Source organism: Calonectris borealis, chromosome 6 (assembly GCF_964195595.1).
Source record: "Calonectris borealis chromosome 6, bCalBor7.hap1.2, whole genome shotgun sequence".
NCBI classification, from domain to species: domain Eukaryota; kingdom Metazoa; phylum Chordata; class Aves; order Procellariiformes; family Procellariidae; genus Calonectris; species Calonectris borealis.
The window spans coordinates 31217812-31244788 of NC_134317.1; the positions used below are offsets into that span (position 1 = coordinate 31217812).

Here is a 26977-nt window from a genome sequence, read left to right on the forward strand (position 1 = left end):
TCTTGGATGTGGAGAACATGACTGGATAAGAACTAGATCAATACAGGATTTGAGGCTCAGGGATCTGCAGATGTTTTTGGACACCATTAAATGTCAGTAGCAAACTATGACTGTTGCTCATTGCTTTGGAGATATCAACATTCCTAAAGGGCTGCATAAGAAGAAAACGTACTTGAACAGACTTAACAGCAGGAAGGAACATTTTGTTTGGGCTCAACACTTTTCTCAGTGTTTTAAATAAGTATGGGTTTGCAAAGTGCCTCTTCAACTTACTCCAGACTGCCTGAATACCTGAAAAGTTCCTACTGATAAGTAGGTAAATACAGGTGGAGGGAGAGAAGATAGAAGGCACAGCAGGCAAAAAGAAAAGCTTTGTTTTGAATCCCACCTGAGTTATAGCACAGGAATTTTTCCTTTCTGGTTCTTTATAAACACTGTGAAAGAATTCAGAGTAAAAGGACCACGAGACTGCACTGAGAGAGAGCAGTAGGGATCACTGTGTCGTACAATAGTATGTTGTTGTGAATAAATCCATATCTAAGAGTACATATGGTGGGAATTTTGTGAGGCTCCAGAAGCAAAGAGGTCAAAACAATGACTCCAAAACTAGGATCAGTGAGCAACCGCACTTCTCATGTGAGCACTAAGTACCCCCCTAGCTTTCAATTAGTGTTGAATCATGGCATCTGATTCCTGAGTTAGTTTTTTAAAAAAAAAAACCCACCATGAGCTTTCTCTTAAACTCAACCAGATGTTTTAAATTCTCCTTCCTCTAAAGAGAAATAACCTTAAGGTTCAGATCTAGAATTAAATGGTCCTAATTTTCCACAAGTGCACCTGGTTGCTAATTACAGGTCTGTGCTGGATAAATATTCTAACGCTGCCACTCGTTCTTCCTGTCATGCAACTTGATGTGATCATGTTTGTGGGTAAAAGTGTAAATAATTTGTAGTACAACAATATTTATACCTTATAGCAATACAGCCTCCAGTAAACAAACTATATTCTACTTTGCACATCTACTGTTATGGGCAGCAATCACTTTCTTGATGCTTTCTCCTTCGCTAATGGCCAAATCATGGAGCAAAGATGGGACGAAGTATTCTTTTGATACTTTCTAGAGAGTCCACACAGGGCTAGGCATAAATTAGCAATTCAACTTTATATTCCAACCCCCCATATATCAAAGAATGACATAAAACATAAGCTGAGCCATAAGAAGGAACTATTGGACAGGATCTTCTATTCACAGCATTGGTTATCTTCAGAAATCAGTCCCGGTCTAACCTATGCATTTTTAAGGAACAAAAATATATTACCTAAAGTAGCCAGTAGCTGAAAGACTTACACTCTGTTCAAAAGCTTCTTTAATCTGTAAAATAGAGCAGTGTTTGTAGTAAACCAAGGAAGGAGTCAGGAAGGAACACAGCATACATATATTTACTTAATTTACATATATTTAATTATTTACATATATTTACTTAAAAACCAAACTGTAACAAACTGTAAAGAAAGCTGAGTTAAGTATGTTTAGCTGCACATGGGGCCTAATACTGTAGAACTAAACCCCCTTTCGAGGAGCAATCTGAATTTTTTTTGGCAATACAATAAGGAATAGAACTGCCAACAGTGGTGTTCTTGCAGAATCTTTATTACTCGTAATGCCATAGTCAGAAAGGGCCCTGCTCAATTTTTCTGCTCAATTTCAATAGAAATGGATCCCTCTTTGTCAATTGAACAGATCTGGTTGATAAGTCACTGAGATAAAAGATCTGCATGACCTATTTGCACAAAAATGACAGTTGACAAGAGAAATGCTCTTTGCATTTTACCACTTCTGCCAGTGATAAAAATGACAGTATGAGGTCCTAAACGTATTCCCTTTCAGTGATTCTCATTTTAGATTTACTCAGTTTACAGGTCAATAAGTTTTTAGTTGGGTTTTTTTTGTTTGTTTTTGTTGGTTTGTTTGTTTTAATTTTATTTTTAATTACCTGTAACTTACTGACTTTGCAAGATGTAAAATTACTTCTCTGCATATATTAATATTCTTTCTTAGGTCAGCTATTTCTGCTAATATTATGGGTGTGTCTGAATTATCCAAATTAATTTGGTACCTGTTAGACGAGAACTGGATTTTATCTTTGCATACATAGCTGTCAGTTATCAAGTTACCACATGTATTTAAATATTATTTGCTATTGCTAGGAATTACTACTGCCAAGAAAGTGTTTACTTTTTTGCAGTTGTTGTAGTATTTAATCACTCGAGAAGAAACACCCTAGTGTACTGGATCTGTAAATGCCTCCAGGCAGGGATTGTCCTTTTCATTAGGCCATAGATAACAAGCAATACCGGACAAGACGACGTAACAGGTTTTCTTTTAACATCTCAATACATAGGACTAGATTCCTAGCCATATCTTCATAAAAATAGTTGGTATTACAGCAGAAAGCTTTTAGTTAAGAAAATTCAGTTTCTAGCCCTAAAATTCTATTCCAGTTTCAAGTGGGCACCAGACAGGGGTAATTTCTATAAATAGCACTACTTCTGTACTACTCCACTGCAAATGTAACTAATATTATAACTAATTACATATTAGAGCAATGGGAGCAATGATTCCTGCTACTGTTTTTGCAGTTCTGTAATATACTGCATATGGGAGAGAGATGGAAGGAAGAGGTTGAGAAGGCTTCTCTTTATTGATTTGGTAAAAATAACAAACCAGCCATGTAGGAAAACTGACACATATTCCCTCACAATCTTTTGGCAACAGCTTGTCCGAGGGTAAGCTGGGCTGGGTTATGTTATTGCACAAGCTGATATTTTTTGTATATTAAAAACTTCTGTGCCTCCAAATGTGACTTCACAGATAGCTTTCCCTCCTTTCCAACTAGATATGATCTGGGGATTGTTTCCCACATATCAAAAACAAACACCCACACTCCATCTTTCTGGGAAATAACCTGTTTCTGCAGTTTTTAACTTTAGGATTATTAGGCTGAGCAGACTGATAGACTACAATACATATATCACAATTTCTGCAAGCACACGGAACACATTTAGTAGTATTCACATGTCTTTTACCCAATCATTCCAGGTCCCTTTGGGGTTCTTGTTGATGATAGGCTGCAGGCGTTTCAGAAGAGTTTGGCAAGCATCCTGGCGAAAAGTCAGGAGAATATAACACAAAATTAACACAGATATATTTGGTTCTATTCAAAATATGTTCTAGTTAGTACTTAATTAGTATATGCTTTACTGTCATCTTGGTTTGAAAAAGTATGGTAGGAGGTGTCATTTTAACTGCACAGACACAATCCTTATAAAGGGTTAAGTTACAAGGGCTGGAATCTGCATGAATCAGTAGATTTAGAACAGGAACAGGATACAAATTTTGTATGGGACTAGTTAGTTTGTTAGATGAAACAAGGATTTTGTCAAACAAGCCTTTTGGGGAAAGCTCAGATCATATTCTGAAAACTCATAAGCACCATTACTGAGAAACTGTCAACAAGTCATGTTTCTTCTTGGCAATCTCCAGTGGTATTATTGGTAATCTCAAACTTGATTTCTATGGGATCATTAATGCTTAAATTTTGGCAGGCATTAAATACCACGAGGGATAGGGTGTTTTGTTAAACTAAATACTATTTACCTTCACAGCCATGCCATTGACATCTGTCCCTGCAGATCCTACTGAGGCACATGCATTAGGAACAGTTGTTGTGCTTGTTTCACAGAAGTGAATACATGACATGGGGATGTTCAATTCCCGACTCGCAACCTGTTACAGGAAGAACAACGTATTCTTCTCTGTTTTAGAAACATCCTCAACACTCCAACAGTTCCCCAGTACTTGCTAGAAGTCAGTGATACCAGGAAAGATAAAGTTTTAGCAAGTCTGCTTCCAACCTCCAGCTGAAATCATTCTGCCCAGTTTGTCAGTACGAAGAAACAGAAAAGAAAGGCAATGTTTTAGCTGTACTCAAACTCCAGATTGAGGCTCTGGAGTCCAACATTTGATTCCTGATTTTGCTACTTATATCCTGAATGACTTAGGGCAAATTATGCAGGCCCAGATCCCAAGCTTTCATTGACTTGATAAATATCTTTACAAATCTGTCTCTCAATTATCCATTAAACAAATATGATCATAATAATATCATCTGGACTGTATACTAATCTGAATACTGACTGTCTTTTTTTACCGTGGGTTTTATGGAATCAGCCTCAGAAAATCTTATTTCTAATAAGCCTCTTCACATACCATTGGAAGAATAAAAACAAAAAAAATCTCTTTTTTTTCTTCCTGCTGTCTCTATGACTCTTAATGAAGGCATCTTTTCTTTCTAACTCTATCAATGCAAAGAAGCAGTGGCTATGCTGATAAAGAAACTGTCTTACTGGTACACTAACTAACCAAGAAGAAAACCTTCACAATGTTTATCTGCATGACAGATAAAGCACAAGGTAATATTTGTTCAGATCATTTGTTACCTGGATCATTTTTGTATGAATACCCTGCCCCATTTCAATTCCACCATGTGTCAGAAGCACAGACCCATCAGTATAAATATGAACCAGAGCAGCAGCCTAAAAAAGAAAAACAAAATCAAGATTAGATTAGCGAGAAATGTGTTGTATACGGTAATGAATTGATGAATCAAAAAAGACAGACACAGTTTTGAAGTTTATTTCAATTTATCTGTTTAATGCTTTTGAATAGAAGGCAAAATTTGTCCCTGTTCTTTTTCTATAATGAACTTCAAAAGCAAAAGATACAAATCATTGGAGGTCTGCTTTTTCTGTTGCTAGATCCTGAAATAAATCTACACCTGGCAACAGTATCTCAATGGTTCCAAAAGAAGCTGGGGGACCTCCCTCACTAGTGGCTGTACATGCAAATGGCTGCAAGTTCCATTTTCTCTCTCATTGATGTTTGGGAGCCTTTGAACATAGGGTTTTCAACTGCATGGGTTGGGCAGGCTGTCAGCATTAGACACAGGAGGAAGGTTCTGAATGAGATTTTCCTCCTGGACTCAGTTGGAAGCAGCACTGTAGACTACAAAGACCCTGTGACTTTAGTCTTGAACAGAGACAGCCAATTTGATATGATACAAGTCAGTCAATTAATTTTCAATTGATAAAATGCTGTCTATTCCAAAGCACTGGACATCTACATTAAAGAAAATACAAAGACCAAAAATACTACTGTACTTCTTTTCTTCCTTAAACTTAGTCTTTGATGACATCAAAGGTTTAAGTCTTTAAGAACAGCATCCCATAGTACCCCCATGGTCAGTCAGAGCTATTTCTAGAATGGATAACTTATCCAATAAACACTTTGCCATCAGTCTTCAAAAATTTTCATAAAAGTGTTCAACTCATCTATACCAATACCACATCACAAGAGATGGAACTGGCCTTTAAGTAGGCAGGGTCCAAGCTGCCTGGGTCCTGAAAACCAAACAACTTTGATCTCAGCTGGAAGAGGGCTAGAAGCTAGTGTAGCCTTCAGGGAACAACTATTAGGAGGATGATAGTTTTGCAGAAGTTGAACGATAACACATTTTGTATCCTAAGGTATTCTGTATCCTAACTGTAATCTTCTATGGATAAAAAGCTTATCTCACTTATTCTTTAAAGAAACTAACCTGAGAAAGATAACGTGTGCCTAGTCCAAATGGAAACTTCATTGGTATGATGGCAATCCCCTTTTTCTTCCAGTAATTTTGTTTGTTAAATTCATTGACAGCTGTTTTTCGACTGTAGTATGCAGATTTCTCCATACATTCGTTCCAACACCGAATTAAGTTTTGTGGATCAAGCTCTTGTTTGTAGTGTGTCTCCTTGTTCTCCTTATACATATTTATTTCCCTAACCTGAAATAATAAAATTAACAGTTATTACAAAATCCTGTTAAAGGCAGACTGACTATTTGGGGGGACTAGTAGACAACAAGAAGATTACTATATGTTTTTTGAACAATTACCAGTTTGGTTCCGTTTGTAAGAGCATACTATTCGTTCAACAACCAGACGTTGATTAAAAAAAAAATATTAATTTTAGCACAAATTATGTTTGACTTAGAAAAGATTTGTTCAAACAGTTGAGCTAATCTAAAGAGTTTTAACTTTCCAACTGCATAGACTTCATTTCAGGAGAGAAGATGCCTTCATTTCATCACCTTTTCTGGTGATAAACCGGTTTTATCTGCAATTCCTGTTATCCAAGTTTCTGTCACCAGTGCTGACTGGGGAAAGCCAAACCCTCGGAATGCTGTGTTTGATGGCAAGTTTGTTTTGCAGACATAAGCCCAGCATCTCAAGTTGGGAATCTTGTATGCATTGTCCATTTTTAATAAGGATACTTCTGCTACCTGAGATAGGGGACAAACAGGTATAGTTAAATGTCAGAACAGTGCTTCTTTCAAATTCACATTTAAATCTTCCTCGTCTCATATAAAGACCTTAACTTGAGACAATTAGCTTTAAAATTGGGTTTCTGTCAATCACTGGTAGTAAGAATACTCTTATGCACACATACAGACTTTATTAATACATTTCTCGTATTAGTTTTCAGTTCGTTTTTGATATTCACAGAACACAGCTCATATAGTAGTTAGTAGTAGTTGAGTGCTGGTCAGTGGTTAAGGATGTAACAGATACTTCATTTTACAATTGATTTTGTTCCTAATTTTTTCACAATGAGGGTGGCAAAACACTGGAACAGGTTGCCCGGAGAGGTGGTAGATGCTCCATCTCTGGAAACATTCAAGGTCAGGTTGATCAGGACTCTAGTTGAAGATGTCCCTGCCCATGGCAGGGGGGTTGGACTTGCTGACCTTTAAAGGTCCCTTCCAACCCAAACTATTCTATGATTCTACCTCGATATCAAAAGCCACACAGAACTAAAAATAGGCAGATTAGATTTAGAGCAATAGGAGCTGTGAAAGGAACTGATGAAAGCATTCTGAATTATCATGTCCTATGGAAATTCACAGTTAAGGTTTAGTTCCACCAGAAAGCATACGTACTGCAGTCTACAGTGTCTTCTGGTTTTTACATTTTTCTTTTAGAGATTTCACATGACACATGCAAAACCACAAGAAAAGGAAAATCCCACATTAGATACCTCAAATTAGGCTCTATGAGTCAGTATCAAAATAAATAAATAAGTTAAAAAAATGTTTTGATGCCTCATGAAGAGGCCACTGGTTCTTTTCAATATTAAGTAGATTTCTCAGAACGGCAAATTTAAGCCTGTATTCCTACTGTTCCCACTGAGCTTTAAACAATAAACTTCAAAACATTTCTGCATAGAAACAACTGAAGATAATTTTGCTGTAATAACTATGCATATGAATAATGTCATATAATGCTACCTTTTCATTTGGAAATATAAATCAAAATGTTATTTGCAGAATAAAAACAAAAGAATTATATTTTGGAGTTTTTTGATTATGACAACAACTTTTATGGACTTCAGAGAAAGTATGTGTGTGAAGCTGATCAGCCTTAAGAGGGTTATTGATAAATCAGAGTTAATACTATGTATTGTTATAATACAACCCTTAGCTATGCCAAAGTTTCTTCCCAGAAATGTCTGTTCTAATCTTGATGCAATCACAGAGATTAAAACATATTATTAATTGTTGACTGAACAATAACTAAGTTAAGCATAGATTATTGGTATTCAACTCCCATGCTGAAAGACCAGTCTTTATTAGGATGGGCATCAAGCATCTTGGCTCTCTCTAGGGGTAAGCTCCCATAGAATAAGGTCCTCTCTAAAGAAAGAATAAATCCCAAAATACTGTCTTGGGGACACACAGATAAGTCACACTGGCCCAGAAAAAATAACTGGACTGTAAGTTTGGTAAAGCTTATGATTTTATTTCCAGTAAACCTATTTCTCCTTTTAAAAGTGTTGAATTATTAATGCTATACTGATAGAATCAAATGGAATCACACCGCTAGACCACTGGTTATTGATCTAATTAACTAGGGAGTTATGTTAGAGAGTTAGACTGTTATCACATGTGCTATTCCAGCTGCAGCTGAGTTGGGTGGAAAGGTTACTCAGTTGGTTATCACTGCCTCCAATTCGAGGTCCACCAGCTTAAGTGTATCATTGTAGAATTTCATCTTAAGATGGTTCTGACATGTGATCTGCATTAATGTACATACTTTTAATCATGGATTTTTTTCTAACCCAGGTTATTTGTTATTTTTCAGAACCAAGTTAGGCAGCAATAGCATGGGCAGTTACACTGACAGATTTCAGAGTGCAGAAAATACCCATAGGTGGAGCAATGACAAGCAGATGAGGGGTAGTAACCTTAACAAACTTTTCAGTTACAGCTAAAATAGCCTATGCAAACACAAATAGTTAGCGACTAATATTAAAGCAAGCAACATTTTATACTTTGCAGACCTATACGTGAGGAACTGAGGTATACAGCACAATAAATGCAGACCCAGTACAGAAATGCATAGAGATAGTAACAGGACAACTATCACTATGAATTTTCTGAAGGCTAAGAAAGGTCTTCCCAGCCTTGTAGACATAAAGCTTTAGGCAGGCACAAATGCAGGTAATATGTATTTTAAAAGGAATACATTGTTAGCTGACATGTTTATAATGGGAAAATAAGCCTGAGAAACCATTCATGAAATGAATGCGTAGGAAAATATCAAAAATTAGTATAGTGCTTCACTAAACTGAATAAGGAAAGGTTAAACTACTATGTGTAGATTTTCCAACAACCCACAGTCCCTACATCGAAAGGCTATATGATTAACAATACATGTGCAAGGGAATTTGGCCTTCGTCATTTTCCAGCTAATGATTCCTCCATGTTATAAGATTTGTCAGCTCATAAAATCTTACCAGGACAGATTCATCAGGGGTGCATCCTCCATTAATGTAATATTTGGTATCCACAGCTCTGATCCTACCATCATTCATGAAGCCAACCTAGAAGGATCAACAATAACCTATTTAGATTTTTTCATTCATTCATTTCTTCAGTGCTTGTATATTTTGAAAATGAATGTAACCTACACAATTAGGGTCATACTGCAGTATTACATTTCTGGGCAGCATCACTGAAACTATAGAAGGGCAAGAGAGAAAGAAAGTATGTTCCTAAGATATTAGCTTTCCCACCTGGCATCTGTGATCTGTATAGGTACAGCATATAACAAGCAACATCAGCCCATTGGGAAAGGAAGAAGCAGGGAAGCCCAGTGGCTTCCTGTGTATTGCCTGAGACGGCTGGTAAGTGTGTCATCTAGGAATGTTCACTGTAGACAAAGTCAAATCCCACTCTGACTGTAAGAATAGTGTCTGGCAGATGGAGTATGACATTTGTTTTTCTTAATGAAGAAATGTTATCTTTATCTCACATCTCTCTTTTCACCTGTTGCCACTAATAGTTCCTGAATTCTCAACATGAGCTACAGCTCATTTTCAACTTAAGGAAAGCATCTTATAAAACCTCTCTTACTTTACCTATGTAGTAGAGATGGAAAAGAAGGCAGAAATTATCCTAATGAATAGTTATGACTGATGACAGTGCGTGAGCAGGGAAGAGATTAATTTCCTCCATAGGGTGATTTTTCCTGTATGACACTGTTTCTGTGAAAAACTAGCTGCTCCTTTGTGTGAACCTAACCATATGGACGGTTTAAAATAAATCTTTGCAGAAGTCTGAGCTAGCTTGGCTTCCTGTTCCCAGAAAGACAGACAGAAAGAGCTACAAAAGGAAAAGGACATGAAGGGACTAGAAAACAAAACAAAACCAAACCCTGCAGAGATTGATGCAGAAGCAGAGAAAGGGCTGTACAGCAACTTTATCTCTTGGTTTCTCGGCTAGCAGTTTTGTTTTAAAATTGAATTGATTATACTCATTTTCATTAATAGAACAAATATTAACCAGTAACACTGAAATGCTTATTCACAGAATATGGGCAGGTATTTTTTCACTGAATTCTTGTGGCACTCACTTTATATTTACCAACAAAAGGATGTCGTCCACCAGTGATTAACATGTCATCCCCTCGGCTCAGAATAAGACGGACTGCTCTGCTGGTTCTAAATCAACAAAAGAAAAGTCAAATTTCAGTCAAAACAAGAGATGTTATTAACAAGATGGCTATTCGTCATGTATCCAGATCTAGCCACACATATAAACATGCATTTAGATTAAACTTAACTTTAATAGGCTTAAATATATGCTTAAAGCTATGTCCAGAGCTCATATTTTTCTGTATTTACAGTCATGTCAGAATTTTCATTTCATCTCTTGAAAGCCAACAAGATAACTCAGTGCAAACTTCTGAAGAAATCGTTATTTCAGTGTTAAGACTGAACTGTGTTAAGTGAGCTAACAGCAGTTAGCATTCAACCTTAAGCAAGAAATAGTCACCTCAGCTATTCAGAATCGTACTGAAATAGGGTGCCTTCGAATAAAACCAAAACATGGATAATAATAAAAATATGAAAATTAGTCTACAAATGCAAATACCATTTAAAATAGTTACTTTTGAAAAAATGGACATAAGATGTAAAATAAAGTCCTAACAATAAAAAAAGATTGTTTAAGCCATAAAGAAAGATTATTTTTAGCATGGCCTGGTTAATCCAAAGCACAGATAACATGGCCAAAAATAATCAAGAGCAGTTTATACAACAGTGACAGTAGTAACAAGAGAAATGGATTGAGTTAACCACTCAGATTACAAGATGATTTTGGCTAAGACAGGACGTAGCCTGATGTGCATTCTGCAGCAAATTAGTTATGTTTATAAAAGAGGTTACTATCCCCTGACAGCTAATTGCCAATATTATCCTGCCAAATTTGGAGGGTGTGGGATGGAGCTTTATGTGTTAAGGTTCCTAAACTAATTCAAGTAGTATCAGCAAAAACATAGTATCTAATAGATTTAAGCTAATTTTGTCTGAAAGATGTTGGGGACTGAACTAGAACTAGTTGTTCTTAAAAGCAGTTCCACTCATGAACTCTTCCTTCTGCATCCTGCTGTGCCAGTGAAGTTGGTTGGTTGGATGGTTAATGTCATGTTTTGAATGTACATACAAAGCCTCAGTAGTTAGGGACTGGTCCTTTTGAAATGCTCAATCATTTCAAGAATATTTCTAGCTTATGCTAATACCAATTTCTTCAAGTCCCATTAATTTAGTTGAGGCTAGAGCTGCTTAACATAAGCAGTTTAACAAAACAAAACAAAGAAATGCACTGAACAGTCTTATGAAATGTGAACAGTCAGGATTTATGACTTTTTGGCTAGCAACATTGGGAAAGGAGAAAGCATTTTAGCCAAGATGCAAAACTTGTTCACCCCATTTTCTCTTCACATGCCAATACACACATACCGCACTTACTTGTTTGCTGCCACTGCAGCAACTGATGCCAGTAAGCCAGCTTTCAGGAGTTTCCCACCAAAAGCTCCACCAACTCGTTTAACGTGGCACATGATCCTGTTGGCTGGAACACCTAAACTTGCAGCTACCATCTCCTGTAAAACCATTTTTAATCTTTTATGCCAACTCAAACTAAGCCTAAAAGTTAGGTTCTGAAATAAAAACCTTTTCTAGAAAAGGGTTCCATAGGTGTTACTAGTTTTTTTTTTTTTTAAATCAGATGAAAATAATTTTTCCTTTAGCCTAGGTTAAAAAGCAAGAAAAAGATAGCAACAAACACTCAGCAGTGTTCACATTTAAAATCTCTACCATGGAGACTATGGAATGGCCATGGACAGGAGTGAATAATACTCTTGTATTTTGTTATCTAAACAGTAAGAAGCTTCAGGTATAAGAAAAAGGGATTAGAATAGTTTTTATTATTTTTATTACTAAGATCATAAATTTGATTTTAATTTTTAATTGAAATAAAACCATTTGTTTTTTAATAATCTAAGGTCTTGCTAGTGTCAGGAATATTCTTGCTTCAGATGATTTTCTCAGACACAAAGTTCTTCATGCTTCTTGGCTATTGGCAATAGCCAATAGCTATTTCCAATAATGGAAATGATAAAAGGAGCTGAACTGGGCTTTGAACACAAAATGCCAGTGCTGAGTCTGAAATACTATCAGTCTCATACACCATAGCTATTGCTATGTAGACCGTACACTATGTCAGCATTTGCTTTACCATTTACCATCATGAAAATTATCAGAGGGCTGGAACACCTCTTCCTATGAAGAAAGGCTGAGAGAGTTGGAGTTGTTCAGCCTGCAGAAGAGAAGGCTCCAGAGAGACTTTATTGTAGCCTTTCAATATATAAAGGGGGCTTATAAGAAACAGAAAGACTTTTTACCAACGCCTGTACTGACAGGACAAGCGGCATTGGTTTTAAAGAAAGAGGACAGGTTTAGATTGGACATAAGGAAGAATAAGGAAGAAATTTTTTACAATGAGGATGGTGAGACACTGGAACAGGTTGCCCAGAGAAGTTGGAGATGCCCCATCATTGGAAGTGTTCCAGGTCAGGTTTACAGGGCTTTGAGAAACTTGAAAGATAACCCTGTCCATGGCAGGGGGGTTGGATTAGATGATCTTTAAAGGTTACTTCAAACCCAAACCATTCTACACTTATGCTTTTGGCATGGAGCAGCAGTCTCACCTACAGCTATTAGAATTGATCAAACCCTCAGCAGACTCTGACTCTGCAGGGTGCTGATTGCCCCTCACCCCAATGGAAAGCTAACAGGGATGGAGTAGCCTCAGCACTCCACAAGAAGTTTTTCATGCCTACAATAGTGGGACATGAGATACTTTGTTCAAAGGAAAATAAGTGACTTTTACTTCCTCCTATTCTCACGGTGTAGTGGTCAGTGTTTATCAGGATACAGCAGTACTACAGAGCAGCTGTTGTTGTTGGATAATCCAGATGTGCAATTTCATGTTCCTACTGCTTCTAAACTGTTAAGATGAATTTGGAAACCAAACTTAGAAGAGCTCTATTGTCGCAGGTTCAACCACTTTCTCTGAGAATGCTCTGTATTACCTGAATAATTGCTGGATGCTGTGTTGACACATACACATCCATTTCTTTATCCTCTCCTTTTGGAACGGCAAGCACACTCTGAGTCTCCATGTAAAAGTGTTCCTGTCCCCCAATGTGAATCTCCCCTGATCCAAAGAGAAAAACACAAGTGTTACTGAGGGAAAAGGACAGAAGAAATGAACCAGGAAAGAACTAACTGCCCATCATCATGTAAATTATGGTAATCAGTGTCAAATCTTATGATCCTTCTTGTATGAAGGAGCAACATGTAAAATAAAAACAGATAAAACTCCTTGCAGGATTAAATTGGTGTTGTTCCAGTGGCATCAACAGAACTTGATTAATAGTGGAACAATATTGCCTACAAATGGTGACAATATTAAATAAAACATAGATAAATTAAACAAAGCATGGACATACTGGACCAGGTCAAGAAGAAGGCCACCAACATGGTCAAGGGGGCTGGACCACAGGATGTATCAGGAGAGGCTGAGAGAACTAGATTTATTCATCCATAAGAAAAGGGTTAAGGGGAGAGCTTATTGCTGTCTACAACTACCTAATAGGAGGGTGTAGAGAAGAGCGAGCCAGACTGTTCTCATAGCTGCACAGTGGAAGGATAAGAGGCAATGAACACAAGGAATTCCAACTTGATATAAGAAAAAAAAGTTTCACCATGAAAGTGGTCAAACATTGGAAGAGGTGCCTACAGAGGCTGTGGAATCTCCATCTTTGGAGGTATTCAAAACCTGATTGGACATGGCCCTTATAACCTGCTCTAACTGCATCTGCTTTAAGCAGGAGGTTGGACTAGATGACCCCCTTCCAACCTAATTATTCTGTGATTCCGTTTCAGTGACAGAGGATGCAGAAAGCTTGAATAGTAGCAGGACCACAAGACCACCAGGTTTAATCACACTTTCTCCCAGGTGACCAAGAGCTTTCTCAGGCCTAATGGCTATGTCGAAAAAAGGTAGAACTGGGACTTGAAGAACAGACAGACAAACCCAAATACTGACAACATGTATTCTGCAGTTTACCTTCAATTATATTATCAACAGTTTCAAATGCCTGATCAACATTTCCTTGTTCTAATTTTCTTTTTGGCTCAAAGAACGAGTTGTGCTTTATAGCTTCCTGCGGTGGAGAAAAAAAGAAATAGTTTTTTAAAGTATTTTAAAGGTTCTCAGCTTGTTGTGGCATTTTACTCTCAGGAGAAATACCATTCTCTTCAGAGATTTGAATCACCAGCTACCAAAGTCAATGAACAACTGTATTTCATCACTATACTGTCATTGTTGATGAGTTTGTGTATTCAGTTCCAGCAATTCTTTCCTGATGTATCTTGTGTTACTGATGATAGTTTCTGAAGGAAATGCAGTTTATTCAACCTGCTCTTCCCTCTCATACATCTAGCAAGTGACGAATAGAGTATAAAATAAGAATGCAACCCCATCATCCAAAGAGTGATGCCATTAAGACGGGAAGAAATCACAAGGACTAAGTAAAAGTAAAATCTATTTATTAAGTATGCTTTGCTTTATTTCTAATAAGACTTCATTGGAGTTTCAACTATAATGAAATATTAGTAATATTTGCCAGTCTTTAAAAAGAGACTGCTCTTTTTATACCAGAAAGACTGTTTTGTTACACCCTACACGCATTATAGAAACAAGCTGTAAAGTGACTACCAGAACTAATACTGGTACCCTGCAAATATGTCCTTAGTTCCTTACTTCCACTCATCTCATTAACCCAGCATAAGTCCATTTCCCCTATGACTCCCACATCACATTTCTAAAATGTTCTATATCCCTAACATCTTTCCCCTCACATTCCCCCAATACTTCCTATGTCTCCAGCCTAACTTTGTTGACTTGCTAGCCTGACAACAGATACAAAATGCTACAAATAATCAGGAGCTGATCATTCAGCCAATATACACACATTGATTGACCAGCTGGTAGCTACCAGAAGAATTATAAACAACCAGTGTGCTCATTTCCTTTTCCTCACTGGGAACATTAAGACAGTTCTTCTTTTCTACTCTTACATTTATTATTATGAAACTCGTGGGACCTTACTACCTTTGAGACTGTTGCATATCTATCACAAGTGGTCAAAATTATCCAAATGGTTGAAAAGTTATTTATAGGGAGACTGACGGACTGATTAACAGGAGTTCATATTCATCTTCTTTCCTTAGAAAATCATGTTTAAAAAGCAAGTGAAGACTGTGAACTGCTTCTTCCATTAATTATATAGATAAAACAACAAAAAAAAAAAAAAGAGAAAAGAAATTATTAGTACCTCAATTGTTAAGATCACTGGCTCCAGCACTTCATACTCTATCTTCACTTTTGCAGCTGCTTGTTTGGCATGAACATCTGAATCCGCAACCACAGCACAGACAATCTGACCCACACAAATCACCTGTAAAAACCACAACACTTAATAGAACAGTGGATTGAAATTATTCCCACATGTGCTGCTGATATTCCTCTTTCATGTAACCACTATTCATGTTTCCTTTTTAGAATTTGAGGATCTTTGTATTTTTTAGATCATCCAGGAAGCTAAAAAATTATTAGAAATACCAATATAACTGGGGAATCAAGGAAAATACAGTATTCAAAAATGGATAAGTGATTTGGGAGCCTAACTTTCAATGAAATATAATCTTCCAACAACTCAGACGGTTTTGTAAGGTTTAATCTGTATCCTTCTTATTTATATATTTTTCTCTAGGCAGAATATAATGCACATCAGCTATCTTGAAGCTGAAAAGGGAGTGGGAAAAAATTGTAAGAATTTACCTTGTTGTATGCCTAAAGTGATTCCCTGACATACACACAATACAGAAATTCAAGAGTCAACAAGTAAAATTTCATTATAAAAATCTGAAGAAAAACAGTAAAAATGAAGAAAATCAGTTAAAAAAAGATTGTAGTTATACCTTATTTCTTGCAAATATAATCTCTGGATCACTGGAGTAGTAAAACTCGTTTGAAGCTGGTACATCATGAGCTGTTATGATATCGAACACACCTGCTCCTTTTAGAGCCTCTGAGGTATCTATAGATCTGATTAGGATATGGGAAGAGAGAAGTGTAATTCATTACTTTTACAACGTGTTGCACAGAGGAAGCGAACACAATATAGAGGTATGCTTCTTGTACTGCCAGGATCTGCTCATAGGTTCAGATATGTCTTTTCCTTCTATCTCTGGCATGCAAAAAAGTGCAGGTCAAAGGTAATTTAAAATTCTACTAACCTGCTTCGTTTCTAGGAAATACTCTAGATGCAACAGGGAAGTCACTGGCACATTAGACTGCCTGAACTGCATTGATTTAATAAAAATCACTGCACAATCATGATGCTACAACTGCAATTTTTTAAGACCTCACAGCCTACACAGATATCAAACTGATACAAATAAGCATCTAAAAAACGGAGAGTTCATGTAGAGAATTATAATAAAAATGGCAAGACCACTATAAATGGAGAATGAATGGAAATGTGAGGGTGTAGAAGGATCAGAAAGAATGGCAGAAGGTCTATAAGAATGGCATGTTTTGATAGCACCTAGTTCAGCAGGTCATCAAGATCCCAGCACATCTACAGGCATGTTCTCTGGACACCCAGATCAGAAGACAAAGGAAAGTGAATAAATCCTACTGAATCACGGAGATGGGGGTGATGTCAGCTCCTTGACGGTACCAAAAAGAGCACATCCAAACCCAGCATACTATCACCAACCTAAGAATAAGCCAGGAAATATGACAAGGACTCTGCAGCTAGCAGCCTCAGTCCTCTCTGTCATCACAATTAATCCTGACCAGACCACCTGGATACATGTCTTTGTGCCTAAATGCTGGGCAGACAACTTGGATATGTGCATTTGGGTGCCTGAATGTTGAACAAACTGCTAGAATAGGTGTATCTTGGCAGTGCAAAAACATAAGTGAAAAGAGTTTTCTTTCAAAATAAAATCCTCTTCCTACCTTCCTCTCCTATAAGGCCTCATGTGAGCTTTGCTACCTTGTTGCTGCAATGTTGCAACACCATTTCCTACATTTTGAACAATTTTCTTTTTTCATAATAGATTTGAGATTTCAAAGCTACGTTGGTGAAGCTGAGTTTTGGTGCCTGCTTGCACTACTCAGCACTTTGTGGAGGTACCTAGGCTAGCTCTAGGCTGGCTCATGGACCAGAAACAGTTCAACCTTATTAGTACAGTAATATGGAGGGAGACACTTAAATCCAAATAGAGCCTTCTATTTGTCACTAGAGTGACAATATTGCTTCCAACACCTGAGCCAGTGCGGGTATCAGGCATGCTGTTCTGTATACACGTAACTCATTAGTCTGCTCTAAAAATCCCAGACAGCAATTCATAGTAAGACTTTCTTCAGATACACTTTGAACACTTACATAATCTTAGCATGAGCTCTGGAACTAGTGACGACAGCCAGGAAGAGCTCCCCATCCACAGAAGGAAGATCATCAATGTAAACTGCTTCACCAGTGGCATGCTTAATTCCAGACTGGTGCATAATGGGCCGTCCTACTGGATCCTGGGGAGACTGACTCGGCTCTATGTCCTGAACAGTCAAAAATACACACCCCCCACCCCCAAACAGTTAAAAAAAGAATGGTCATGTTATTCTTACAGTAATCAGAAAATCATGTGAAGGAACAACTGTTCAGATTATCATCTTCTGGTTCAATATTGAAAACAGATGTGGATGCAGACCTGACTGCTGCTCCTGGGGATTTCTTCTATTCCTTGTCTTAAGGAGCCTTCCGAGACCCTTGCACAGGTTTGTCTACTTGAATTTTTTTCCTTAATCATTTACATCAAAGTGATACAAACAGCACTTCTTTTTCAGAAGGACAGTTTCTTCCCTTACTGGCTGGTGTCATGAAGCTTTGATAATTTTCCGAACTATTCTCACAAGATTCTGCTCTGTATTTTATCAGTGCCTGGTGTTGTATTTTGAGCTATTTGCAGTGATTCCTAGGATTTGTCTTACTCGCTGAAGGATGGCAACTGATCAATGTAAATCAGTGAGGAAAAGTTGTTTAAATATTTCCTTCCCAATTTTATTTCCTTGCACCTGTGTATTAATTTAGTGCCTTATTAACCTTATTTTGCTAAGTCTTTCCTGAAAGTTAATTCAGTGTTGCCAGTTAATTCTGCTACACCAAGTAATTGTTGCCAACTTCCAGAATACTCTTCCAATTTCTGGGTCAGTGTTCTCACTAAATTTTTCCTTTTCTACATTTAGAACTAGTTAATTGCTCACAACTCAAAACCTTTTTTCTTCTATAGCTTCCAGCACACAAGTGTTCTGGCTACACATTTCTACCTCCTGCACTTTCTGGCACACTGTTTGCTATTAGCCCAAGGCCAAGAACAGACATTTTTCACTGGGGTGCCTAAAGTTTCTCAAATGGCTGTCTCAGCTTTTCCACTAACAAAATGACCAGATATTTATCTTTCAGGATATGCATTCTTTCCCCCCCCCTTAATTTTAAAAGCTTAATAATGTTCAGATGAAGAACTCCAGACAAAAGATAGATAAAAGTTTAAAAGTTAGATAAAGTTAGATAAAAATTTAAAGGGAAAAAACAGATATTCTGGGTTTCTAAATAATTTCTTTTGCTCCGTGCCAACTGATTTGAATAACAAATTGTTTCAATTTCTGTTGTTTAGTCACTTTCTTGCAGCTGGGGAATAAATTGCTGAAAGTCATAAAGAACTAGTTCCTTTGATCCTGGCCCCTTTTATAAGTCTGTAGTGTCTTTTTTTTAACGATAACTCTGAAGGAAGCTGAAGATAACGACTTGAACAAATTTAAGGTATTTAAAGCTAAAATGTTATTCTAAAGAATATCTGAAAATTAAAAAAGATGTTTACCTAGATTTCATTCGAATTTTCTTTAGGTTTTCAAAAACTTGAGATTTTTACTTGTGTGTTGAGGGTATCAAAATATCAAAACTCCTTGCAGGAGTTCCCACCATGATCTAACCACGAGGGTTATCTCAGAAAATCCAAAAGGTGTTCTTTGCTGCCCTCTACTGCTGACTGCTCCTTGAATACTCTTGTTAATTTGATCAGATAGCCATCACAAACTCCATCCTGACATCTAAATCTACAGTAAGACCTGAGAGCCCTCTAAGATCTTAAGAAAAGTGTATCTTGAGACAAGAATACTATAGTGATAACTATAGACTTAGGCTTTTCAATCTTTTTTATTTTCTTCTAATTTTTTTCCAATTGCATTGCACACTGCAATATACCATGTTTATGCAGGCTGACAATGGAGTTTGTTCAGCATATTTATCTTTTGAGAACTGTTTAGAAGAAGTGAGTATACCCGTATGAATCTATTTTTACAGACAAGGTTTTTCTAATTGAGATACAGTTAAAACCAACCACTAAGAGCCTGTTGTCTTCAATCCTTTGGAAAATTTGTACCTGAGTTTCTCAACAAGGGTCATGCTCGAACCGTGACTTTTTACCAAGTCTTATAAAGCACAGAACAATCTTAGAATAAAATCACTTGCCTGGTATATTTGGATACTCTGGGGCATTTTGGTTTTGAAATCTTGTAGGACACTTCTATATTCCATAGGTAAGCCAGGATAGTGGCAAGGATCCTGAAAAGGAAGTGAATTACTACTCACATTTTGAACATTCCAATTAAAAAAGCTAACAACCAAAATCACCAAATACAAACTCTTTATACAGGAAATTCCTTCAAGACTCTCACAAGCTAGAAAGGCTCTAAAATAACAATTTTAAAACAATGTAGTTTTGAGATTTCACTAAATAATATTTAAAAATATATTGGATTCAATAAATATGCTTGTTTAAAGTAAGCAACATAAAGCAGGTATAGTCAGAAAAGCTTTGTTCTGAGGTCTAATCAAATCTGGCACAGAATCATTCCTGGTAATAATAAACTACCTAGTAACAGTAATTCAGAGGAAAGAGCTCAAGGTAACGCAGAAGAAAAAGGCAAAAGGGATATGTTTCCTCATAAGAACAGATTTAAGACAAAAATAAGTAAATTTCACCTAGAATGTATTGAGAAGTGAAATTTTAGAGTCCTCCTCTCCCAGTCAACAACTCATACAAGAAGGAGGGTTTGTTTAACATCTACAGTTACTTCCCAAAGCTTTTATTTCTATTCTGTCTATTTATGTTTTGAACTACAGGCAGATGGAGTAAGACCTCATGTATGTTTTCTTAGGGCCTGGGAGCTCAATACTGATATATTGTTGCATTAACATTGCTCAATTTTTTTTAAAGTCTAATGTTCAAAGTAAAGATATCTGAGCACCTAGAAGTTAAATGGGCATCTCTCCATCAATCTCTTTGGGAGTTAAGCGCTTACGTTTTTCTGTAGATCTGAACCCCAAAGACAATATTTAGCACATTGTACAAATTGCAAGCATCAGTAGTCAGAAAAAAACCCTTTCATTTGCTTGCACAAAAGCAGACATGGAGAACTAATTTACCATTGTCTTTAATGACTGCAATACTTCCAGGAAAAATCTGTAGAAGAAACTGACTATCAAAGTTTTCTTATAGTCTGCTTTTTCACCACTGGCTGAGCCTGGAAAAGCAATTTCTTTAAGAACTAGTCTGCAAGCTTCATCCAACATCTGTTCATTCCAGTGTCTGTCAGGAAGAATAATAGATACAATCAGACCAGGACTCAAAAAAATAAATACAAATTGCAGTAATACATTCGTACTGTGGACCACAGGCATAATCCTGCTCACAATAAAGCCAAAACATTGATTTTAATAATGGCCTGCAATTTTGAAAACAGTGTAGGTCAATGTTGCTCACAGAAGTGAGGTCCCTTAAGTCAATGGAATTGAGTGCTATGCCAGCCTTTTAAAAATAAATAAATAAATAAAAACTATTACAGCTTTACACCTGATTTAACAGTCTTACAGACTATCACTATTCTGCAGATACTGTCCTATATTTAAAGAAAAGCGGATAACGATATTGATGCAAACTGTAGATGCTTTCAAGGGATCTGATTAGTGCTGGATAGTTGTTACATTTTCTGAAAAGGCTGTCTCCTTGAAGTATTTCAACAAAGTTAATTCTCCATAGTTACACAACCCTAGATATCAAAATATAATTCTGTTAGAATACATTTAATCATGTAAAGCAGCAAAAAATAATGAGTACTTCAACTAGTGAAACAGTTGCATACTAAATGATAAGAGAGTCCAGTGGGACTCTGTTTAGATAAATGGTTTTATACTGCTTGAATTATTTGTAATTTTTTTCCTCCAAATCTTGGCAAGATGCTGCAGAGTGGAAGGGAATGTCAGGGCTTAACTTCAGAGATTATTAGGATCTTGTAGATGAAGAGATATTGAAAAGGTTAAGGCTTGGCTTGTGCTCCTAAGTTTATTGGGCACATCTGAAGTTCTCAAACTTTGTATCTATTAGAGCCAAACTGAAGGACTCAAGAACACTGATACTAGGGAATTATCAAACCTACGGGATACAGCATCATTTACCAATGCTTGGGTTCAGGTGCACAACTGATTACGTATACCTCATCCACCTATCTCACAGCTCATATCTCATATCTCTCTGCATACTTCAAACAGGAGTTGCACCCATGTGCAGGCTCCAAAATGTAACAATCCTGAAAAGTCATCATTAAGGTTTGACCAGATCATTCACTTGAACATACATAGCATCAGCCAGACAAGTGAAATCTTTCTGTACTTTCGTGCTCCAAGAATGTACACCCAAGCTCTCAAAGTCCCTTTATTCAGAGATATAGAGAAGGCAGAGAAATTGTACCTTCCGATAAGTGTCCAACATGTTTGTTTTGCATAAATCGTGGTTGAGACAGCACCTCCATAGAAAATGCTTAAATCCTTTATTACATCTGTACCTTCTTCAAAAAGGACTCTCATTCCAGCATTGGTTATTGGGAGAGCATTTTCCCGTCTTGGCGCTTGTCGAAATGCAAAGACATACTCCCCCTGAGCAAGATCAGACACAAGCAGGTAACATTGCAGACATGTAAGTATCTGAAAGCAGAACTTGTTATTGCACTACGTGAAGCACAAGAATAAAAAATGAAGCGCACAAATTCAACTTCCTGAGCATTCAAGACCATACACTTCCTTCTCTTGACTTTTCAGTAGCTTTACCATCTTTGATTTTCTAGCAGCCCATACCCAACCCTCCATCATCCACACAGTTCAGATGACCTAAATTTTTTCGTGGTAGGTAGCTGGAAGACAGGGATCTTGTGGAGTGGAGTTGCATTTATAACAAGACCAAAAGCCTAGAGTCTTCAAAGTCTTGCCAAACTTCAGTACTTGGATAATGTGACCCATAATTCTCTTATAAGATCCCATATCCACTTTTGCAAACACAATACCAGTTAAAGACTATTACTCAGTTCAGCACCGTTTATGGAAGCACCACACACATGTCCAATCTTATCTCATTTTAAGAAAAATCCTCAAGAGATGACAATGCTTTACCTGCTTGATGCCAACCATATCACAGGTGAGCAGCCTGCTTTAGTGAGGACTATGGCAGCTTGTCCAAGACCCCTTTCTGTAGGGGGTCTAGACAATTGCGATTGCCCTCATCATTTTAGGGTAAGCTTTTGTCTGAATATCACTCTTTATATATCACCAGCTACCTGCTGAGTTGTGTTTTTTAGCTGAAACTGGGAGATAGTATGGCACTTGCAGGATCAAATGTAAGGAATTCAGAAAGTGAGCAGTAATAGTGTTACTTTAAACATAGGGATTATGTCCCCTCCTGCTCTTTATTTAATAGTCTCTAACTCTGCATAAAGCAAATCTAAACAAACTAGTAACTTACCTTCCTAGAATGGGGAATATGGACAGAAACTAGGATCTCTTCTGGCGCAATGGTATTGTTACCAACTCCATCTGCAAAAATATCACTCAAAGGAATCTGTCGCTTTCTTCCTAAAAAAAATTCCAAATCCAGAAACTTTTGTACAATTGTGCAATTAACATACATCAATCATATTTTAATTGGCAAGAAATACCTGCAGCCTTCCTGAGTAAATAACAACTGCCGAGTTTACACAACAAATTATCAGCGGTATGCTCTATAAATACAAATGACTGCTCCATCTTCCATAATATCATAATGCCAGAGTCCTAAGAAAGTGCCCAGAGATCAATCCCCATTCCATAATCCTCCCTTCTGATACTGCCACGATGATCCCATCCCCACTCCTGTCAATCTGTTCCAAATCTCTGCAGCTGCTGTCACCACTAGCTTTCCTTCTAAAACATAAAGGAGGAGGAAGAAAATTGAATGGGAGGGAACTGCTGCAAAAGTAAAAAAAAGAATTTTTTTTTTTTTTTGTTCTGAGATTCTGAACACTTTTAGAAGTCCAAAAGGGAATAAATGCTATTGCCTTTTCCTTTCTCTTTTTGGTAGATTATTCTAAAAGTGACTATGTTTTTCATTCTATGATATATATTATTAAAGATGGAATTTTCAAAAGGGAAGAGGACAAAATTCTGCAAGAAACCTATATCTGTAAGAGCCCTTTGAACACTTAAATTTCATCTATGCTACATTGGGTTTGCCAATATAACTACACAGTTAAGTTAGCAAGCCTTCTGGAAATGCAACATTTTAACATATATAATTATTCTATTAATTAAACAAGCTCCATTGGCTCAGAGAGTTTTGTTGATAGGACTGCAACTGTACCAGTAACACAATTGTCAAGTAGCATTGTCATTCTGCAAGAACACAGGCATAAACATGGTACTGATGGAAATCCACAGTGATTCACCAGTATGGAATTTAACCACGTGCATTTGACAGATGAAGTCAAAGTGTATTTTTTACTAGTCTTCAGTGTCCTTTGTACTTTTCACATGCTACCTAAATGGTCCAATGCATTTTCAAATAGATTATTTCTTATTACTAGGCAATGTTTATCTTGCAGTAGACCTGACCTATTCCAAGACTTTCTATAACCAGATAATCTTCTGTGCCATTTTAAAAAGGTTCATATATTAAAATACTCCCCTCACATTCAAAGAACATGATACTTCAAGACTGGTTGCTTTACAGCAAGATTATTTTCTTCATGTTTTTCATGTTATGTGTGATGGTGACACTGTAACCTGTTCATCCTAGAATATAATTTATCATTAAAATTGCATTCCTCAAATATAACTAGTGTAACAGCAAAATTTTAGTAAAGGAATTTTATTTTGCTGAAGTGTGAATCTGAAAAATAACACTGTTAAGAATAGCAGCACTGGTGTTTCTGGATTTTTGCCTTTGCAATTCCATCCAGAATACATTTGGTTTACATATATAAAGATTATTGTCCAATCCCACCTGTGAGCCTGCCAGGATCTAGGAAGGTGCATTTTCTCTTACAGAGTGATCTAATATAAATATTAAGAACTAATAGTGTTTCTGCAACCTCCTTTTCTTGAACAATCCACTTTTGCTATGTTTCACTGACTACCATTTGGTAAAGTAGTATCTTAAAAACCTGCAAAAACACCTAAAACCTTCTCCCAGCAGTAAAGTTCTGTCAGGTTAAGAGAAAGAGATATCAATCGGTGATCCTATTCATCACTCAAATAAGTAGGTACATCATTAGAATTGTTAAGAAGATGCAAATGTTTGTACTTTCACTTGTCAGAACAACTTTCTGACAGGTATTTTTCCTCTCAATGCCAAACTATGTGGGAAGAAGTCATGGAAATCACACAGCGTAAGTTTTTGTGTATCTGTTCCAAGAAATCCTGGCTCAGAAACAACCCCTTAAAGAACGTGTATTTCAGGGTGTTGAGTGGAGTATTACATGGTCCAAAATGGCAACATGCACCCTGCCTGGATCAAGGGCAAAAAGGACATAAGCCATCTAGAAGGGAGAGCATGTAATTCCAGGCCACCAGTTGTTTACCAATAATTTCATCAACCTTCCAATGGTAAGGTAAGGCACAAGAAAAGGAGCAGGTAGAGGGGAGTATATATACAGTGATGGAAGGAAACTGAGGAAATGGGCATGGAAAAAGGTGTTGGACTAGTGGTTCCTGTATCAGAAGTAAGTATCTGTAAGGAATGAGAAGCCAGAGTTCTTCTCAGGGCAAGAGGGTGATTTTAAAACCAGGGCAAAGCATCTGTTACAGGAAAAAAAATACCAGGGAGGTGAAGCTACTCAAACGGTGCTTATAGTAACTCACTGCCCACAGAAGTACATGGGATCTGGTTGGTCTGAATGCTTACCCTGGACATGAGAATCTTTGACATGTTCTTCATTTGCAAATTGCTTCTCTTGCAAATGTGATCTTGTATGAGAAAAGGGTCCCTTAAGAAATGCTCACCTGTTGTTACTTCCCTTCTCCCTGTACAATAGGATCCTGTACCTCTGGCACTACTACAGAGGCAGACTATCTCCGCTTACCTCTTGAAGCCAGATTGAGCATACAGTTGCTGGCTGCCAGAATAGGATTCAAGTCTGAGGTTGATTTTCTACTTATGATGTTTCCACCTAATGACTTGAAAAACAGAAATGTATGTCACCTTTCTCCATCACCTCCACATTTTTATGTTGTGACAATATAACATGCAGACTATACATAAATTTAGACATATCGAAAGCTCAAAAAAGATGTATTGATAGAAAATTCACTGCTAAAAACAGAATTAAAAATGGAAGTTTACATATTGTCAGGAGCAATTGCACATTTGTTACAATTTGTTACAATTGTTATTGCAAGTGATGCATAACATACAGCAACGTTTCTTATCTGTTCTCCACCCAGAGTTCTTAATTGCTGCAAGACAGCACAGAAAACCTTTGTCTTCTCTTCAGGGAACTCTGAGATGGCATTTGTCAAGATGTCTTTCACTAGAGAGAGGCTGCAGGCAGCTCCCAGAGTTAATCCTGTAACCAAAAGATATGAAAGCATAATGTGCGCATTGCTTTATTGCCTGGGTCTTAAACTATATTCAGACTGCAGAGCTAGGACTCCTCATGTGCAATACAGGCAGATATAAGGAGAGGAGCCTTTGCATATTAAAGGTACTGTGACCTTTCATTTCAGGAGACTGAGGGTACAATTTCATGAAATGATGAAATTGAGCTAATAGCTCACCACTTCTACTAAAAGGGAAATCCCTTCTCAGCTTCCAGCTGCCCATTCCAACTGCTTCCCTTGCACCAACTTTGATCGAGTAAATGTTTAGGTGATGTTTCACGCAAAGGTGAGTCAGCTTCAAAATGCTTTTAACAAGTTTTTCCTATTTTTAAACATTATTTTCATCATAATGTGATCTTGCTTTGCGTATGTACATTCTAGTTATTCTCCTAAGGTATAGGTAGGTAGTATTTGCAAAAAAAAAGAAACAGTCCTAACACTGAATATGGTATTCTTTTTCCCACTGGAAAGACAAGCTGTAACTATATGCATTTATTTGAGTAGTTATACATTTTTTTTAAAGATTATACTTTGTAAAAATTGCAATATTATAAAATGGTAAACAGTGCCTTTCTATTCAAAATTATTAATAGACTTTATTTATGTAATGTATGAATGTTTGAATAAACACTGGAATTCAATCAAAAATATAAATCAAGAGATATGTAATTTTTAAATGGCTTTTTATTAATCAAGTACAGCAATACTAGATTTTGTGTATTTAAAACAAAAATTTAGTCAAAACATGTTTTGCATTTAAATCTGATTAAAGAGAGGAAATACTATTTCTGGCTGGCAAACTAAACTGCATATCTCTCATTTTAGAACTAGTAAGTCTCACCTTCTCATAACTAGTTTTTATTTATAGATTAAAAGAAGCAGTAAATATTCTCTCTGCTTCTTTTAATTCCCAACCACTTTTCAGCTAAGAACAAACT

The 26977-nt window shown here is 36.9% G+C and overlaps 1 protein-coding gene across 2 annotated transcripts in view; it reads right to left on the minus strand.

Annotated features, from left to right (window-relative positions):
* AOX1 (aldehyde oxidase 1) overlaps positions 1-26977 on the minus strand; it is a 43639-nt gene that overhangs the window by 5160 nt on the left and 11502 nt on the right. For both annotated transcript variants that reach the window (XM_075153569.1, XM_075153568.1), the window contains exons 11-30: positions 25854-26005; positions 25523-25616; positions 22930-23039; positions 21886-22070; positions 20565-20727; positions 19608-19700; positions 17469-17638; positions 15991-16117; positions 15345-15467; positions 14075-14171; positions 13035-13159; positions 11410-11543; positions 10014-10101; positions 8896-8982; positions 6191-6382; positions 5658-5885; positions 4501-4596; positions 3659-3787; positions 3088-3162; positions 1320-1372 (exon numbers count right to left, since the gene is read on the minus strand). In XM_075153569.1, coding sequence (XP_075009670.1) covers positions 1320-1372; positions 3088-3162; positions 3659-3787; positions 4501-4596; positions 5658-5885; positions 6191-6382; positions 8896-8982; positions 10014-10101; positions 11410-11543; positions 13035-13159; positions 14075-14171; positions 15345-15467; positions 15991-16117; positions 17469-17638; positions 19608-19700; positions 20565-20727; positions 21886-22070; positions 22930-23039; positions 25523-25616; positions 25854-26005 — 2521 coding nt within the window. The remainder of the gene's footprint in view (positions 1-1319; positions 1373-3087; positions 3163-3658; positions 3788-4500; positions 4597-5657; positions 5886-6190; positions 6383-8895; positions 8983-10013; positions 10102-11409; positions 11544-13034; positions 13160-14074; positions 14172-15344; positions 15468-15990; positions 16118-17468; positions 17639-19607; positions 19701-20564; positions 20728-21885; positions 22071-22929; positions 23040-25522; positions 25617-25853; positions 26006-26977) is intronic.